This window comes from Alexandromys fortis, unplaced genomic scaffold (genome assembly GCF_014885135.2).
Source record: "Alexandromys fortis isolate MF-2015 unplaced genomic scaffold, M_Fortis_MF-2015_v1.1 scaffold_50, whole genome shotgun sequence".
In the NCBI taxonomy this organism is placed as follows: domain Eukaryota; kingdom Metazoa; phylum Chordata; class Mammalia; order Rodentia; family Cricetidae; genus Alexandromys; species Alexandromys fortis.
Window position 1 is genome coordinate 49488 of NW_026067932.1, and position 19669 is coordinate 69156.

Genomic DNA, 19669 nt, shown 5'->3' on the forward strand with positions numbered 1-19669 from the left:
TTTCTTTTTTAAAATATTTGTTTATTTATTATGTATACAATATTCTGTCCGTGTGTATGCCTGCAGACCAGAAGAGGACACCAGACCTCATTACAGATGGTTGTGAGCCACAATGTGGTTGCTGGGAATTGAACTCAGGACCTTTGGAAGAGCAGGCAATGCTCTTAACCTCTGAACCATCTCTCCAGCCCTGGTGTGGGTTTTTAAGTTGGTATATTTTCTGTTTTGTGGTTCTGGGTTTTTTGTTTATAAGGCAAGTTCCCAAAATGCAGCTTTGGCTGGTCTAACTCACTATGGAGATCAAGCTGTCCTAGAAATCATACAAATATTCCTGGCTTTGCTTCCTGAGTGCTAGTATTAAAGGTATGTGCCATCACACCTGGCTAGTGAGTTATTTATTTCCACTGCTGTTCACATTCAGAAATGGACTCCTAAATCAGCAAGTGAAGGAGATAAAAGGGATACCAGTAGGAAATGAAGTCAAAGTATCCTTATTTGCAGATGGTATAAATCTATGTGTTGGGCCAAAATTATCTCAGAGCTTATACCTCGAGGCCTGTAGGACATAGAAAAGTCTGACTCAAGTTTAAAGGATAGTCTCAAAGCTACTGAGTGAGGATGAGACAGCAAAATCTCGGTAGACACCCCTCCAGCTTTATTTGTCAACTAATGACAGCAACACATTCGCAGTGTACAGAAAGACCATTCCACAGCAGGATTGAGGGTGTGAACTGGGTCAAAACACATTGTATGGATACAAAATTTTCATATAATTATTTTTAAAGAGCCAAGAAAGAAATAATCACAAAATTATCTCAAATAATTCTCATGTATCATTTTTTTCCATGCCTACTAAGATGAAAATAGGAACATTCAGTGATTTTATGTAAGGGAAGACAGATGATTGTATTCATATTTTAATGGAAGATTAATATTAATAAAGCAACAATCACAAAGAATTTGCAAGTCAAAACTTACTTGGATTGGGAAGAAATGATAACTATTCTTTTAAAGTTAAATGGGGGCTGGAGAGATGGCTCAGAGGTTAAGAGCCTTGCCTGCTCTACAAAAGATCCTGAGTTCAAGTCCCAGCAACCACATGGTGGCTCACAACCATCTGTAATGGGGTCTTGTGTCCTCTTCTGGCCAGCAGGCATACACACAGACAGGATATTGTATACATAATAAATAAATAAATAAATGTTAGATGGTAAAGAGAAAGGATGAGGTAGTGCTGGAGTTTTAGAAATTAAACTCAAAAGGTTTCCTAGATTGATTTAGTCATGCATCCTTATAATACCTGAACTTGGGAGGTGGAGTAGGAGGATCACCGGTTCAAATTTATCTTCAGTTACATAGCAAGTTCTAGGCTATCCTGAGCTAAATGAATTCCTGAATCAAAACAAAGAGAAAAAGAGTGATATTTCTCTTAAAGTTGAAGATTTCACATGAAATCAGAAATATGAAGTCACAAGTAATTACAAAAAAGAAAAGACATAAGTTTTGAAATACAGCTCATGAAATAGGGTAGATATGAACACTGAGATATCATTTAAGAATTAATCACAATGAAGATCAATGCAAAAATGCAAGTAGCTTTATTGCACAAGCAGAGATATTATATCAAATTATCCATTTCAGGGACAATGGGGTGTCTTGTAGTCCACTTGCTGGCTGACAACCAGAGTTAGATTCCCAGAACTCACATTATAAAAAGAAAGAACTAACTCATGCAAGTTATTCTCTGACTCCACATGCATACTTTGAAACACACATGCTTGTGCTTGTGAACACAGACATACAGATGTATATACACAAATAAATAAATGTAATTTTTAAGTGTCCATTTCAGCTGTGAAATTCTATAAGCATGGCAGGAAGCTCAAGGTACTCATAGAACATTTAAAAATGATATAATTCACTATGCATACTATTATTTCCAAACACATTTCAAAGCGATTCATACAGCAGTGAATTTAAACCTAGATCACTAATAACCTAGTCATGTGTACTTCAAAATTTATAGCTTAAAAGACAGATGTTGGTATCACTAATTTTGGGTTCTTATTTAACAGACATGGTAACAGTTCAGAGGCCAAGTGTTGTATAATATTAGTATGTGTTATATTTGTTTAAGCTGTAGAATATTTATTTAATGATGCAAACATGCGTTAGATTCTTTTATGTTGCATTTGTTTAACTCTGTGAAGCTGTATTACCTTACCTGTTTGAAACAACTGATTGGTCATCTAATTAAGAGCTGAACGGCCAATAGCAGGGCAGGAGAAACGTTAGGCAGGGCTGGCAGGCAGAGAGAATAAATAGGCGGAGAAATCTGGGGAGAAATTATCGAGGAGCCAGAAAAAAGGGACCAGTCACCCAGTCACACAGCCAGACATGGAATAAGAAGGAAAGAAAAGATATATGGAAATAGAGAAAGGTAAGCCCGGTGGTGGTGGCGCACGCCTTTAATCCCAGCACTGGGGAGGCAGAGGCCGATCTCTGAGTTCGAGACCAGCCTGGTCTACACGAGCTAGTTCCAGGACAGGCTCCAAAACCACAGAGAAACCCTGTCTTGAAAAACCAAAAAAAAAAAAAAAAAAAAGAAAAGAAATAGAGAAAGGTAAAGGTAGAGGGGATACTTTAAGTTAAGAAAAGTTGGCTAGAAACAAGCCAAGCTAAGCCTGAGCATTCATAAGAAAGAATAGGCCTCTCTCTGGCAGGCCGCACAAAAAAAAAAAAAAACAAAAAAAAACGTAAAGAGTAAAAAACAACCAACAATAGCCAAGACTGGGAACAGGGGCAAGTGGTGAAATTAGGGTAAAATCGTGCCATGGATTACCTTCCATAGAAATCCTGCCCACCTGGCAGTGCCTGGTGCTTCACCATGGTAGCATATTCGCATCTACAGCCATGACAGAGTCTTTGGGAGAGATAAGGCTCTAGATCAGGAGGAAGAAGTCAAAGACGGTCACACAGGGAAACTCGGGTACACCTGAGTGCAGCACACTCACCTGGATTGTCCACTGTCTGACTCCTGCCTCTCCCTCTTTTTCTCTACTATGACCTTCTTGTACAGCTGGCACCATGGGGACTTACAAGCCAGGACTGCTTCCCTATCCCAGTTTATGGGATAATGATAAGGCAGGATCTAACCATTCAACAGTTATTCAACACCTACCTAGGCCAAGGCTGAAAGTTAACAGCCTATGGGAAGTTGCATTTATTTGCAGCATCACTCGTCTGTGTATGTTGTACAGGGAAAATGTTTCTTCCTCTTGTGCAAAGATGGACCTTGAGAATAAGAGATGGTGAGCTTCATGGGCCAGTATTCTTAAAATTTGAAAAGAGTTGTGTAATATACTTATCCCCATAATCCTGGTCCTTGTATCTCTGACTCTAAGGTATAAGAAAAAGAAAGGCTTTACCCAAAGACAGTTGTCTCATCCATGCAAGTGCAGCTGAGGATCTGGCTTCACGCAGATCTTTTAACTGAGATAGGTCAGGGTTGGGCAGAGTATCCATTTGTATTGTAAGTCTTAGTGTATTTGGGCAAGTAAGTACCTTGAGCTCAGCTTTTGATTGACTCCACATTGGGCAACAAAGCCAAGCAGCTCCGATTTCATCAGCAGAATGCCATGAAACAGACAGATGCCTCCACAGTCACAGCCAAACTAGTATCCAAGGACCAAAATAGCAGTCAGATGACCACAAGGGCCAGTTTACCACTTTCTGTCCAGAACCCAGAAACAGCAGCAGCTAAAAGTAGTCACAAAACTCACATGCTTTGGGAGGAACAGCAGGGACAGCACTATCCTGAGAGGGACACAATGAAGTCGCTCCGTTTCATTTCTGCTGAAGCCTTGGTGTCCCATCCTCGGGTGGCCCAGGAGAGCCTGGACCATATAGCCTACAACCTCTATCCACTCCTGTTCAAGGCCAGTTACCTGCTAGAACAGGCAGAAGTAACCCGTGCTGTGCTGAGTCACTGGCCACTAGAGGAGTTCCGGTTGGCTGTGCTGCTGGGGCCAAACACTGACCACCCAGAAGACCTGCGTGATCGTGCCTGCAAGGCCTGCTTAGAGGCCTGTATGCAGGGCCTTGCTGACCATGTGCTGCAAAGTAGGAGCAACCGGCTTCGGGTAGCTGATTTTACAGGCATCCAGGATGTACAGGTGCAGCAATGTCCTTGTGGGAGGGCACTAGGAAGGTGGGGCCGCACTAAGGTGCTGGTCAGGATCTGCTGCCAGCTCCAAGGACAGCCCTGTACAGCTAGGCATCCTATTGAAGTCTTTGCTGACCTCTTTGTCACGGAAGGCAACTTTGACATGGTGGTGCAGGCCTTGAAGCCAGCAGGCCCAGCCCCTCTGCAAGTCTGCTGCCCTTCACTCCGGGCAGATAGCCTGAGTCCTGGGCAGCTCCTACAAGTGCTCGGCCTAGCTGGGCCAAGCAAGCTAAGAAAGTTGGAGGTAGTTCATAATGTACGATTGCATGCTGGCCATGTACAGCAGCTGCTGGCCCAGGTGGGCCTCCCTCAGCTGACCTCACTCACCCTACCCACGAAGGCCTTTGATGCACCCCCTACCTGTGCCCCAACTCCAGAGGGTGAAGACCCACTCCTCACCTCTATTGCCTGGGAGCTCAGCCAGATGAACAAGCTCACCGAGCTAAGTGTAGCTTTCTCTACACTGACTGGAAAGATCCGCACACTGCTGAGGTAAGTCTCAGAAAACGGCACAGATTGGGTGGAGTTACTGAAGATAGAGATGGGATCTGCTTACACAATGCTCTCTGGGAATGTTTGGCCGGAACCACAGGAGTTAAGAACCATCAGGAAAGAATCAGAGCATAAGACAACTTGGAAGGTTTCTTTCAATTAACAAAAGCCAGTCGTGGGGGCTTGGCCATAATCCCAGCACGCAGGAAGCATAATCATTTTACATTTGAGGCCAACTATCAAGAAAGGCCTTATCTCAAAGCAGAAAACAAGGGCTGAGCATATAGTGCAGTTCAGTAATAAAGCACTAGCAGATCCCAGTTTTAATTCTCAGCATCAGAAGAGGGAAGAGAAGGGAGGGAAAGAGGGCACTAATTAGAAAGTAAACAACACAGGAGGCACAACTAGATCTTCTACTATTGTTGTATAACAAATTACCCAATGTTTAGTGTCTTAAAACATTTTCCCAGGCAAGGAATGGGAATATAGTTCAGCATACTGAGAATGTTGGGTCAGTTGTCAGGTGAACTGTTGTCTCACCTGAAACTCCGGCACTGTTATAGCCTCCTCAGCAACTCCGTTATTGAAGAAGGGCAGGAGGGCAGCAGCCAGGTAATGATAAAGCTAAGGTATCTTCATGTGGGACCATGTGTGGTCAGGCCGTGGGGAGACAGCAAAAACAGGGTATTCAGGACAAAGAACAAGATCCCAGTGCATACTGCCTTGCCTAACAAGAGCAGTGATGGACATGTTCCCAGAGAAATCCAGCGTCTGGCGGAAAAATGTATATTCTCATGAATCCTGGGTGGAGATTTATTTCAGAGACACACCTCCCCCATCTGATACAGAATGCCTAGTGAATTCAGGATATGGAGTCCAAATTCAGCATGCTGGACTTCCCTTCCCAGCCCTGAAACTGTATTGGTTCTATTGTCATCAGAGTGACGATACCTTCTTTCTAGCCAATTCTGTCTTTTGATGAGCCCAGTCAATATTCTGACAATTCTGAGATCATGTGCATAACTTTCCTAACCCAACTTGAAGTATGGTGTTGGTCCATTTTAGGTTTAATTATTGACTGTTAAGCAGGACCAGCAGCCATAGACTGACAGAAGAAACGTGTAACTTTCACATGTCAAACTATTTTGATTTTTCTAATTGCTTAAAAATATCAGTCATTCTTAACTCAGAAGCCACGTGAAATGAAGTGTCAGCTGGAGTTTCTGGTAGGCTGCCATCTATGGTCCCTAAGAGAGAAAGGTGGATGGATTGTCCATTGCCACCAAAACTCTAGCTCACCTGGGACCCTCATAACATTGTGATGTTTTTGCCTACCTCACAGCCCCTTGAAGACTCCACTAAGAGTGTTGGACCTAGCCAACTGTGCCCTTAATCATGAAGACATGTCCTTCTTAGCAGATTGTAAGCATACTGCCCACTTGGAGGTGCTGGACCTCAGTGGACACAACCTGGTCCATCTGTACCCTTCTACCTTCTTCCAGCTGCTGAGCCAGGCTGCCCAAACACTAAGAGTGCTCACATTAGAGGAGTGCAACATCACAGATAACCATGTTGGCATGATGATTCTGGGCCTCAGTCCTTGCAACCAGCTCCAGGAGTTCAAGTTCCTTGGAAACCCACTGTCAGCCAGTGCTCTCCAGCGCCTTTTTGCTGCACTCTGCGAACTCCCTAGGCTGCGCCACATTGAGTTTCCAGTGCCAAAAGAATGCTACCCTGAGGGCACTACCTACCCCCAGGATGAGCTGTCTGTGTCCAAATTTGATCAACAGAAATATGACATGATTGCAGAGGATTTGCGAGCAGTACTGCTTCAAGCTAACCGGGAGGACATCCAGGCCTCCACTCCCCTTTTTGGAAGTTTTGACCCAGACATTCATGAAACCAGCAATGAACTTGGTACTTTCTTGATGCAAGCTTTCAAAACTGCTTTGGAAAACTTTTCCAGAGCACTAGAACAAATGGAGTAGGTCCTGCAATTATGCTTTAAAAAAAGGAAAAAAGGCTGTGCATTTCAACTGTGCCCTGAGGTCAGTCCTGGATCTGTCACCAGCAGCATCACTGCCACAGAATTCCTTAGGGAAAACTACAGGCATACTCATTACATGCTTTAAAAAGAAGCCCAGATATATAAATGGGTGTGTGTCAGTACAGCAGGAGCCTAAAGCAGAGGGGAAGTCACCCAGAGTGAAGGACCTATCACCTAGGTAGAAGGTGGAAAATGTGGACACCAGGGAAGAATGTACTGTGAGCAGGGTCAACTTGACTCTGATGCTGTGAGGAGGAAGAAAAGAGAAAATTCATCACAGAAAAATGTATAAAAGCAGCATCCCATAAAACATAACAAGAAAAAAGACACTGAAAATGAAAATAAAAGTGAACTGAAGCCCTGAGCCCAGCAGAAGCTTTCTTTGTTATATCTGTTGTACTTTTTACCAGATGACATCTGACTACACAGAAAGGTGTGGGATGGGGGTGGTGATCATTTTTCTGTCCACAGCTTTCTTGGCTTTGTTTCCAATCTTGGCAGTTTTGCACCATCTTTTGGTGACTGAGGACATCTAGTTGCTGAAATATTCCCAGTATTTCTTGAAATATTCTGACCCTGTTTTCTGCTCTGCATCCAACCCTAAGACAGGCAAGTCCAACCTGAACAACCACAAGTGTCAGGGGATAACTATGAATGCAGCCCATGACAAAATTTAAACTTAAGACAGATTATTTTTATGAAACTTGTCATGAGTCAATTATATAGTTTTCAAGCATGAACTTTGTAGATGATAACATGTCTATAATGCCTCCAAATTACTCCTTTGTGATGTTCCTCAGAATGGCTGCGTCTGGCACTTTGCAACTCCTTTAAGGAAAAAATCACCACATGAGGAAGATCTGTTTGGACTTCATTTACAGTATCTGCCTTGCAAAAGTATTAGTGTAATTAAATGCTAATAAAAAAGGAGTGTGGCTTAATTTATGTACAGTCTATTTCATTAATATTCTCAATTTTAAAATTAGAATATGAAAATAATTTTCTTGGGACAGAGTAAAAGCTTAGCTCCATAACCACACATGTACCAGCCAAGGGTCTGCCGTGCTATCTCCCCCTCTAAGTCCCCATACCAGAGTACTTACTTCCATTTGACCCCTGAACAGCAATAAAAATATGCTACTAACAATTTCAGTTTAAAAAGGACAGAAAGCAGTCATGTCATAGATGCAAACTGCTGATGTGATTCTCATGTAAAATGTGTCCTCATTTTAAGAGATAAACCTCAGAGAAAGCCATGAAATGATCTGTTCAAGCTCACATGGCAGATCAGCGAATTAACAGAAACTAAATGCATTAGGAAACAATCTGAGAAAACTGTTGTTTTAGATTACTAGAACAAATAACTTCTTAGAGATAGTTCTGGTAATACAACAGAAAGGTATGGTAAGTATCCATTGAGAAGCGCTTTAACTGGAATCAGCTGGCTGTAGCTGAGAGAGCCTGCTGTCAACTCTAGTGCTCCTCAATCATTCCATAACTGAACTGTTTTCTGTGTAAGTATTTTCAAGTTTGTCATATTTCTATTGAGAAGGATATGCACATGGTGGAATACAGGATCTGAACATAAACTAACCACTTTATTCACTTCCTGCCTTTCCACTGACAAATAACCACATATAGGCTTCCTAGTTTTAGAAATACTCAGTTCAGACCCACTCCACAAAATACTACCATGACCTAGGCAGATTACCGTCTCTCTATCAGGCTCCAGATCCTGTCCTCCAGAAAATAAGGCTATGTAGAACTCACTTAAAAGACTTCATACTGACTGCATCCAAGCACAAGGCTAGTACCTAACAGGCGGCTGGGAACCTGGATGCTGGGAGTTCCCAGAACTGTAACTAGTGAGTGATGCCTACCACTTTCCTTTCTTTGGGAACGGAACTGTTATATATTATATAGAACAGTTACATGAATAGCCCTCACTCCATCAAAATCTTGATAGTCACCAGTGAGCTTTCCAGGGTACCTGTCATAGATCACAGTTTGCTCCTAACTAAAAAATGTTCCCCGTGATTCCATAGAGTATGACTTTTAGGGGCTCCACCTGGTTCCTCTAGACTTGATCTACATGCCTTTTCTTTGCTGATTTTCTTGTTATAAGAGATGTTAGCCATGAGGGGAACCACAGGTGAAATCTTAGAAAACCATGGCAAGTCATAGAATCTGAATATCTTGGCTGGGCGGTGGTGGCGCACACCTTTAATCCCAGCACTTGTGAGGCAGAGGCAGGCGGATCTCTGTGAGTTCAAGACCAGCCTGGTCTACAAGAGCTAGTTCCAGGACAGGCTCCAAAACCACAGAGAAACCCTGTCTGGAAACAATGAGGACTACTGAGAACTCAAGAACAATGGCAATGGGTTTTTGATCCTACTGCACGAACTGGCTTTGTGGGAGCCTAGGCAGTTTGGATGCTCACCTTACTAGGCCTGGATGGAGGTGGGTGGTCCTTGGACTTCCCACAGGGCAGGGAAACTTGATTGCTCTTTGGGCTAACAAGGGAGGGGGAGGGAAATGGGAGACGGTGGAGGGGAGAGTCAGTAATCTTTAATAAAATAAAAAATTAAAAAAAAAGAATCTGAATATCTTGGGAAATTATCATTTACAAGATAAAAAATAGTACTTAGCTCATAAAACCAGATTGCATGACAAAAAGTCAACTCATATAAGCTGTATGTAAATAGGTTATAAGTACTTATCTACGTTTTAAATAATGTTAAAAACTGACAAATTACCAACCCAAGAGTAGTTATACACATTTGTAAGTCCAGCACTTGGGAGTCTGAGGCAGGAGGGCTGCACATATGAGGCCTACTTGAACTATGCAGCAACACTCTGTCTCAAAAAAAATAGTAAAGAATCGCACAAATAAAAAGTGGCACTATTATTTTAAATGACAGATATTGTTTGCGTACATTGCTAATAAACATGCTTATTGGATATAGGAACAGCTCACTTCTAGGTGTTCACTGGGACACAATCTGGGAAGAAACATTTGGTGGTTGTTTGTGTTTTCTTTTTTTTTTCTTTATGGTAAAAAATGCCCCAAACAAGATAAATCTTGAAAATACAGCTATGGTGCAGCAGAACTGTCTGTATTCTGTCAATCATGTTTTAAAAAAAACACTGGTTGGCCAGGCAGGAAGTATAGGTGGGACAACCAGACAGGAAATAAAGGTGGGACAATGAGAACAGGAAAATGCTGGGAAGAAGTCCATTCCTCAGCAGTCCTGCCCAGACCACAAGAGGCAAGATGCAATCTGCCTTGCTGAAAAAGGTACCGAGTCTAACATAGACAAGAATAATGGGCTAATATAAGTTATAAGACCTAATACGAAGCCTGAGCAAATGGGCAAATCAGTTCATATCTAATGCAGACTGTGTGATTTTTCTTTGGGACTTGCTGGCTGTGGGAACTGAGCAGAACAAAAACCCCAAAAAGCCAGCCCCACATGTTACACAACTGCATTAACCAATAACTTCTAGATGGAATCAGGGGAGACCAGTAATTGGAGGAGAGGTAAAAACTGATAGAATATTTCTTAGAGTAAGAATATTATATTTGAGCTTTAAATCTTTTCTTTAACCTAGAACTAAAATATAAAGTTGTACTTTTTCTACTAAATATTAACAGCTCAAAAATGCTTCAAAAAACTGAATCTCTAATAGCTACAGAGCATCAGAGAAAAAAACTTATCTGCTAAGTCCCTACTGCACTGTTCAAAGGGTGGAAAGACCTGAGTTCTCACAAAGAGTAGCTGTACTGGGTCACATCTGGTAAGCAACAGACTAAACATCAGAGAGGCCAGAATGCAAGTTGCCATTGCCATCTGGCCTTAAGTTTCATTTCATTCTTATTTTTCTAGTATGACTTTTTCTACTTTCTTAAACTTTTTAAGTTCAACAAGTAGTTCCCAATATTTGAGATACATCCACATGAGCCTCCCGTTTTGACGTTTGTTGGTGTTCCAGACATCTCCACAATGCTTATCATGCTTAAATATGTCAGATAAGCCAGCAGCCATCTCTAGGTCAGCAGCCACCGGATCAATGGACGAGCGTACCAGTAAGCTCTTCTCCAGCTCTAGCCTTGTACTACGGGGAAGGACCAGGCTGCAGTAGATATTCTGACGTTCTACGAGAGCTTCTCCCACCTCCTTCAGCATAAGCTGGGCTCTCCTCTGCCAATCATCCTCTTCTTCCAGGCAGCTCAGATAGACACTTTTCAGAGGCTGCAGCTGGCTTTTCTCTTGCATTATCTGAGCTCGTTCCTGCTCAAGAAGCTTCCTTTCTTCTGCCAACTTACGCCCCTGAGAGATAAGAGCTTCTCGAAAACTAGTTGTTCTATTTTGCTCCTTTTCCAGTTCCAAAGATAGTTGAGCAACTGCACGCCGATGTTCTGAGATCACAGCATGGTATTTAGCTTCAAGATCCTGTTGGAAAGCAGTTGTTCTCTGATGATATGCTTCTTTTGCTTTTTCTATTTCTTTCTGGGATTCCCTAGACCAAATCCAACCTGACAGGAGGAAGAGATGAGGAAGACACATGAAGAGACACAACTAAAATCCTATGACTACTAAAGGAAAATATGTAACACAGTGATTACAGCATTTCAGTAAAAGACTAAGAATTCAAAGTACTAAGACACTGAAATTTCATAGATAACAAAATACACAAAGTTCTTATCCTAAACTCAGATCAGTACTGGACACCTAAAGTAGTACATTCAATGCCTGTGTTCTGGTGTCTAACTTCCATGGCTGGAAAAAATAATCACTGTTTTGTTTTCAAATCTATCATTTATGTGCTCTGCCTTGGTGCTCCATGACTTATTGCCAATGTTTAAAAAATTACTATAGTAGGCTTCAAATATTGTTGGAAGTCATACTTGGGTTTACCTAATTATCATTTGTATACGGCTTAAGTCTGGTGAGTTTGCCATTATGTTTTACAAGAATAAGGTGAAGACGTTCAACTTAGGTTAGACTTGTAGCAAATACTTGTAATCCCAATACTTGGGAGACCAAGAAGGAGGAGTATTCCAAGCTCAAGGCCAGGCTGGACATCCAAAATTTGCAGGTTTCAAAGAAAAATAGTCACACCAAAGCCCAGGAAGATCAGATATTTTGGTGTTATCTGACAAAGACTTTAAGACAGTCACATAACTTCATTCCTCCAGTTATATAATATTATGGATCAACTGGTTCCCAGATTTCAGAGGAAACTGTGGCTATGAAGTAACAGGTGTTCCTTCATAATGTGAGGTTATCTTGCCTATGCCGACCATACGATCCTGAGTCTCACGTGAGTCTGTATGAGGTAACCAGTAGGGGAAACTGAGTAAAGGCTACTGATCTCTCTGTGCTACTTATTACAACTGTATGTGGTCTACAATGATCTCAAAATTGTCTCTTTTGACTACACTGAATTGTACTGTGATTAAGCTCAGTATACCGGACACTTCATGTTTTAGATATAAGACAGTTTCTTTTCTACTCAAGAAAAGGTGAGGAAGGGAGAGGGGTGAAGGAAGAAGGGGAGAATGAACAAAGAAATAGAGAATGAGACAGAAGGCAAAACAGAGACAAGGAGATCTAAGACTGCCAAAGGGTGACAGAACTCTTCAAGGTTAGCACAACTTTACCAGTTCTGAATTGTATTGAAAATTATGAAATTTGGGGCTATGGATGTAGCTCAATGGTAGAGTTCTTAACAAGCATACACAAAGCCCCGGGTTTGATCATCAGAACCACGAAAGAAAGGAAGAAGGAAGAAAGAAAGGAGAGTTGTTCATGAAATTTAAATCATCAGAATAAAAGTAGATTCTCATCCATCCATGAAGCATTCAATTCATCTGCTGTTACTTCCAGACCATGATGAAGGCTGGTTAACATATACAAGTTGCAACACATCTTCTCAAACATATAGTAACTTACTTTTAGAAAATCCTTATAAGAATGCAAAGTTCTTAAATTACCTTTAGTCTAGGCTGTCCTGGCACACACCTAAGCTGAGATATGAGAATTGTGAATTTAAGGACAGCATAGTGAGCCCTGACATAAAGGAACAACAACAAAATAACAGTTATCCCTGAATACATTATTTAGCCAGGATAATCAATACAGAAATATAAATCATTTTTTCAGTCCTCAGGAGAAAATGTATCAACTTAACATCCAAAAAGGGAAAGCAAGAAATTGGGAATTATGAGTTCGTATTAAAGCTACAAACAAGTCTGAAAAATACATGGAAAACGAAAGGGCTTCACCCATTCTCAAAGCTAACTCACTCAAAGTAACTAACACCACTAATGGATGAGAATCTACTCATAATAAGTGTGATTTTAAGGCTTCCAAGCCACTCACAGAACCACAGCAATAAATGCCTTTTATGTGAACAGTGCCCTGAGAAAGGGTGACAGGCAGGAGCCTTTAAATAACACTCTCTGGGATGGATCTGGACTGGCATCAGGCAATACTCAGATCCTTCCTCTTTCTCTATGGCAAACTTCTGAACTGAGAAATTTAGACACATAAAAAGCTACTGTATAAAAATAATCACTATACATATGGCACAGCATTTGCTTTTCATTTACTGAATCATCAGCTTCTCATATTTTTAGATGACAACCAGAACCACAAGACATGAAGGAATATAAACCAGCTCTTCTACATCAGTGATCATAGGTGGGAGCACAGTTAGGAGGTAGGGTTTTCTCAAATTTTCTTTCTCTACATTTGCAAACACACATATGCCCATACATACTATAGTCTATGACCGATAAGAGTTTCAGTGGTATTCAGTCAATTTAAATATGAAGATTTCTAGCCTGCAAGGTAGTTTTCATGGGCAAACTCACCCAAATACCTGACTTTTAAAATACTAAACAAACATCCTAACTGGTTTTCTTTCAGGTCAATTTTCCTGTCAGTACTGAGGAGGGCAACTAAGGCAAAGAAGTACCTTTAGAATAGTGAAACAATGAGAAAAAGCTAAGACTTACTAAAACTTAGCCCACACCAAATGTTTTTGACTTATTTAATGCTCACAAAGTATTAAAGGATCATAAGCTACCTTCTAGGAATAGGTAAACCGAGGATCAGAAAAGCTAACCTGTTGTGGGATATTTGTTTACACTGTGTGAAGATGTATCTTTGCCATTGGTTTAATAAAAGGTTGAATGGCCAATAGCTAGACAGGAGAGGTTAGACAGGTCTTCTGGGCAGAGAAAAGAACTCAGGGTATGAATCTAGGCACAAGGATTTCACCAGCGAGATGTGGAGGACATCAGACATCTAGAATGAAGAAGTAAAGAGCCACATGGTAAAATGTAGATTAATAGAAACAAGTTAATTTAAGTTATAACAGCTAGTCGGAAATAAGCCTAAGCTAATCCTGTCACAGAGTTGGTATAAGGGTAAAACTGCACTGTATTGGTCAAGTACTAAAGACAATCTTTAGTGTGTCCAGTACCTGCAGCAATCTACTCCTAGCATAATTTTTAGATCAGGAAACAGAGATGTCAAGAAAATTATAACTTACGAAATGCTGCCAATCCCAGCATTGGCACCAAGAGGGCATAATTCCACTTGCTTCCATCACCCCCATCAGCCCTGGGATTGGGCTGGATGTTCCAATTTGGGGGGTCGTTTAAGTTATTCATGGAGCTATACCTTGAAGAAAATGAAAAAGATACTAATTATATAAAAGGAACAGAGTATAGCTGTTATGATTATATCATCTACATAAATTTCTGTCAAGAAAATACTTTGCAGCTCTGTGCGCTGTACAACACTGCATCCTATGTGATTTCAAGAAGTAAGTCATACTGTAGTATGAGAGGTATGTCTCAAGTAAAGTACAAGCAAAATATGGTGAGTTCTCCCTTCACTTTTAGATGTATGGTCATTGTGATGATTAATATTATGTGTCAATATAAATGAGAGAAGGCATCTCAGCATGCCTAGCTAATTGGTTAAACATCATTCTAGGTGTGCCTGGAAAGTGTTTCTGTATGACTGGTAAGCATTTGAGTGCTAATATTGATTACTTATAATAAATCAAATTTTTCTCTTACTCTACACATACCATGATAAGCCCTAAAAAATTATGGTTGACAATGAACCACACATGTGATAGTAGCCTAGATAGATAGATTATCTATCTAATTGAAATATATCTCTATATATCTAGAAAAACTAATTAACATGACTACATGTTTGACTATCATAGATGACTATTAACCTATATTTCTTAATTATACATTACATTTTTAAACGAGCTGCACAAACACAATACCTTAGTCAAGAGTAGAAATATGCATATTAGGTTTTCTAGATATATAGAGATAAATTTCAATTAGATAATCTTCAACACTTTTAAAGACTACAGAATACAGCATTTAAAATGTATTAAAAACTTAGGACTTTTCATGACAGTGAGACAAAGCTGCTCATGGCAACACCAATCTACTTCAAGAGGATGATAGGCTTCAATCAATGAAGAGGCTCCTCATGGAGTTTGTTAGCCATTTGGGCATGAAACTGCTCTTGCTTGAACTGCTTGACTGGACTTGTAGGACCCACAGAAAAATGACTGCTGAAGCTGCCTAAAGAAGGTGAGACAGTCCTTCAGGGTTCCTACTTCATGAAGGAGTCTGCCAGACATTCTGTAAGACACAGAAGTCAGTGAGTGACAAACTGCCAATATAGGTAGAACTGTCTTTGGAATTTCCTACTCCGTGGAAAAGTCTGCTGGATATTATAGGCCTGTAGGTGAAGATGGATGCCCCCAACAATACAGAAGAACTTTGGGCGACTGTCTGGGTAGCAAGATGTCTGTCAATTCTAGAGTTTTGGAAGTTGCTTACAATGTACTGTTAACTTAGGTAATATTATATCCTTCTGGGGTCTTTGATGGAGTTGAAGAATAGATAGTTATAATTATAGTTTTCTTTAGTTATGATAAAAGATAAAGTAGATACAAATATTGCAACTGTAATTCTTACTTGATAACTGTCTTGTTATATGTAATCTTGCTATGTTAAAGTTAAAATCTTCCTTTTTATTTAGACAGAAAAGGGGTGGTAATGTATGCTGTGAATATGTTTTATTCTCATTGGTTAATAAAGAAGATGTTTTCAGCCAATTGCTTAACAGAGTAAAGCCAGGCTGAAAGATTATATATATATAATATATATATATATATATATATAGAGAGAGAGAGAGAGAGATAGAGAGAGAGAGAGAGAGAGAGAGAGAGAGAGACAGAGAGAGAGAGACAGAGAGACAGAGAGAGAGAGGGAGAGAGAGAGAGAGTAGGCAGAGTCAGAGAGAAGTAGCTGCCCGCAGGAGACAGGTGCACCGGAACCTTGCCAGTAAACCACAACCATGTGGCGATACACAAATTAAAAGAAATGGGTTAATTTAAGATATAAGAGTTAGTCAGAAATAAGCTAATAGAGATTTCTGTGTGATTATTTTGGGATTATTTTGGGAGCCTGGGTGGCTGGAAAATGAACAAGCAGCCTCCCCCAACATCCACTGTTAAGTAAAGCATAATTGTACATGTCTCTTATCGGTTGTCTCTGTAAAACTCTAAAACAGCTGTACACAGACAATTCAATAAAGTGAATTTATAATAGACATCTGCTTCATATGAGCTGGGTTTTGAAGAATGAGTAGCTCTCTGCAGATAAAAATCAAAGGAAAGCTATTTACATGCTGTCATGATCAGAGTTACAGAAATCCCTTGCTTCACCTCAGAGTATAACTCCCAAACTTGCCTGGAGACCAAGGTTAATATGAATCTACTAGTTTACAAAATATCCATTCTAGCCCAGCATTCAAGAGGCAGAGACCCTGTCTCAACTAAATAAAAATAAAGTCACAAAGTACTCATACTAGATGGTTGTTTTCATAAAGTCCTAAGAATATTCAGCTTGCTCATATGTACCCTCACAAATACAATAATCACAAAATAGTTAACAAGTATGCATGTAAAAAATAAGAAATCTAATACAATTTTTGAAAAATTTAACATTTTAAAAAACCTTGCTTAACATATGACCATAAAATATGGCTCAGAACTTAATGGTTTATAGAAACCACAGAATTAAAAATTTTGGTAGATGCGTAATTTAGAAAGATACATACTAACTTAAAGCAAATAAATTTTAAAAACTTCCTACTAGAGCCGGGCAATAGTGGCACATGCCTTTAAACCCAGCACTTGGGAGGCAGAGGCAGGCGGATCTCTGTGAGTTCGAGACCAGCCTGGTCTACAGAGCTAGTTCCAGGACAGGCTCCAAAGCCACAGAGAAACTCTGTCTCGAAGAACCAAAAAAACAAAAACAAACAAACAAACAAAAAAAAACCAAAAACTTCCTACTAAATGTAGCCATACCTCAGATATCTGTGGGGGAACCCGAGCAGATACCAAAATACCAAAAGCCTAGTTAAGACTCCCATATAAAATGGTATATTTGAATATGATCTGTTCAATACTTTGTATTATCTCTAAATCATCAATACTTAATAAGGTATAAAGGCACTTAAGTAGCTGATATGCTTTATTTCCCTCCTTGTTTTAAAAAAAGTCTATACATACTCATTTTTCCTAAATGATATGCGGTTGGTTGAACCCACCAATACGGAGGGCCCACTGTCTTATTTATTCCCTCTACAGCAATAACATCCATTTCTGGGTTAAAAGTCCCAAGGAAATAATTCAAAATATAAAGCATTGTGCACAAACATATCCCATATTTCCTTATTTATATTAAAAATAAATATAAGAAATTAAATGGAAATGATTCGTTGTAAACAATAATTCAAAATTCTGCTCATAACGATTGTGCACCAAAAGAACTTAATCTAATATTAAGTAAAAATTCAGGAAACAACTGTGATTATTGGTTTACTTTTTATAACATTTAATTCCACCGAAAATTTTAGCTATTTCACTAGAAAAATAGAAATAGTATCTGAAACTGATCAAATCAGAGCGAGTTTGCAAGAATTAGGATGTCAGTCCTAGCTATGATGGAAGCAGCTTTCATGATCTAAGCTACAACAGGCCTCGTCCTGAGGTTTCCACGAGCTAAAATGAAGACGAAAGCTTTTGATATTGTTTCTGGTTCAGTATCCTGGCTTCTGTGCTGCGCAGTGCAGCTGCCCCCCTGGTTCATCCACCAATGCATCATTCCTACCCACTCCAGAAATCCAGGGCGGTAGCTCCCACCGATTCCTTGAGATCCAGTACCCAATAAAATGAGCTCTTATGGGGCTGAGGTCGCTGCTCCTCGGACCGCAGTTTAAACGGTCCGGATCCTCCGACTCTCTCTGTTTTGGTAAACTCGAAGAACTATCCGAGAAGCACTTCAAAGATACTGGTACCCACTTACTCCTGGAGCAGAGTCCATCAGCGAAGCTAACAAGCTACCGCAAAAGTTCAGCCACCGGGCGTGTGCAGCAAGCAGGCGTACCACCTTTCACCGGAGCCCGTCGTGGTGCGCAGGCGCAGAGTTTTCCAACTCCGACGGCGACGTAGCGTGGTGCGCAAGCGCAGTCTGTCGCTGAGGCTTGTGGGACAGCAGAGACATGGCCGGCATAGGAGCAGTTTCGCGGCTTCTTCGCGGGCGGCGCTTGGCGCTAACTGGGGCGGTGAGTCAGTCAGTGCCACGGGATAGCGGGCACCAGGAGTGCTCCAGAGCCGAGTGTACTCCTAATTCCGCGAACCCACCCTAACTGGGCTGGGGCTGGGAAGGTGCAGTGCACCAGAGCCGACCGCTTTCCGGCGAAGGTCACGACTCCTCGGTCGCGGGAGTCTAGCGCGGCCTTCCCAGTCTTGTCCCACCTAAAAAGGTCAACGGGCGGGACCGACCTACGTCCTTCTAGTTGCGGGCAAGTCTGTGATTAATAGTTGGTAGTCTCGATGTTGACACTAAAATATTGTAAATGATGAGCTTACAGGCTGTGTGTAGTGACCTCGGCTACTGTTTTTAAATCTCAGGTGAGCCTTAAGCACCGTGTTCATCCGATCTTGCGACCCCTATTTTGCATTGCAGTGGAAGAGGGACACAGAGTGCTCCTGGGATGCTAAGATCCGAGTTGGCTGTGTCAGATTGTGTTCCAGTGTACTCTTTGACGATGACATATTATGCGTTAGATTTCTAGGGCTTTATTAAAGCAAACTAAATGAAGTGACCCACCTACCTACTTAATAATTTAATTACGAAATAAAAGCCTCAAGACATTGAACAGTATCGACTTGCACTGTGCATATAATTATGGCTGCAATTGTCTCCTTTCTGAAATAGATATTAAAAATTAAGTTCAATTAAATGTTCAAGGGTTCCTTGGCAGCTATTCTTGGTTGTTATTCATACTTGATAATTTCAGTAATTTGTATTTACTACCATAGACTTCGACCTCCACCTCTATCCCTTGGGTTCTTAAAACAATAAAAGGAGGGTTATAAGTACTGATCACCGAAGCCTTTTACAGGAAATAACAGATTAACCACCTGTAGTTATAGCAGGATTGTATTGTAGCAGATATATGTGAATCCACCCCATCCCCAGGATTCAGTTCACACACTCAGGAAAATATAAGGAGAAAGCTTTTTAATAATAGTGTCCAGGGGGCTGGAGAGATGGCTCAGTGGTTAAGAGCAGTCACTGCTCTTCCAGAGGTCCTGAGTTCAATTCCCAGCAACCACATGGTGGCTCACAACCATCTGTAATGAGGTCTGGTGCCCTCTTCTGGCCTGAAGGCATATACACAGACAGAATATTGCATACATAATAAATAAATAAATCTTTAAAAAAAAAAAAAATAATAATAGTGTCCAGCTCTGGCTAATGCCCAGAAAGGAGCCAGTCA

General features: G+C 40.8%; 3 protein-coding genes across 5 annotated transcripts in view; 2 read left to right on the forward strand and 1 right to left on the reverse strand.

The window, feature by feature from the left end:
* The first annotated feature begins 736 nt into the window (after positions 1 to 736).
* Positions 737 to 7484, forward strand: Lrrc14b (leucine rich repeat containing 14B). Its single transcript, XM_050145583.1, has 2 exons — positions 737 to 4717; positions 6060 to 7484. The coding sequence occupies exons 1-2, from the start codon at positions 3639 to 3641 to the stop codon at positions 6703 to 6705; spliced, it is 1725 nt and encodes a 574-aa protein (XP_050001540.1). The 5' UTR covers positions 737 to 3638; the 3' UTR covers positions 6706 to 7484.
* A 2170-nt stretch (positions 7485 to 9654) lies between these two features.
* Ccdc127 (coiled-coil domain containing 127) lies at positions 9655 to 18302 on the reverse strand. Of its 3 annotated transcripts, none has more exons than XM_050145580.1 (3): positions 18190 to 18302; positions 14328 to 14458; positions 9655 to 11301 (listed from the first exon to the last, which is right to left on the reverse strand). In XM_050145580.1, exons 2-3 carry the CDS (start codon positions 14446 to 14448, stop codon positions 10640 to 10642), a joined length of 783 nt encoding a protein of 260 aa, XP_050001537.1. In that variant the 5' UTR covers positions 14449 to 14458; positions 18190 to 18302; the 3' UTR covers positions 9655 to 10639. The 3 variants fall into 3 exon arrangements, with proteins under 3 accessions (XP_050001537.1, XP_050001538.1, XP_050001539.1); XM_050145581.1 differs by having other exon boundaries at positions 18186 to 18292; XM_050145582.1 differs by lacking the exon at positions 18190 to 18302 and adding an exon at positions 17995 to 18158.
* Positions 18292 to 19669, forward strand: part of Sdha (succinate dehydrogenase complex flavoprotein subunit A) — a 28764-nt gene continuing 27386 nt past the window's right edge. The window contains exon 1 of the mRNA XM_050145579.1: positions 18292 to 18448. Within this exon, the coding sequence (XP_050001536.1) occupies positions 18386 to 18448 (63 nt within the window). The 5' untranslated portion in view covers positions 18292 to 18385. The remainder of the gene's footprint in view (positions 18449 to 19669) is intronic.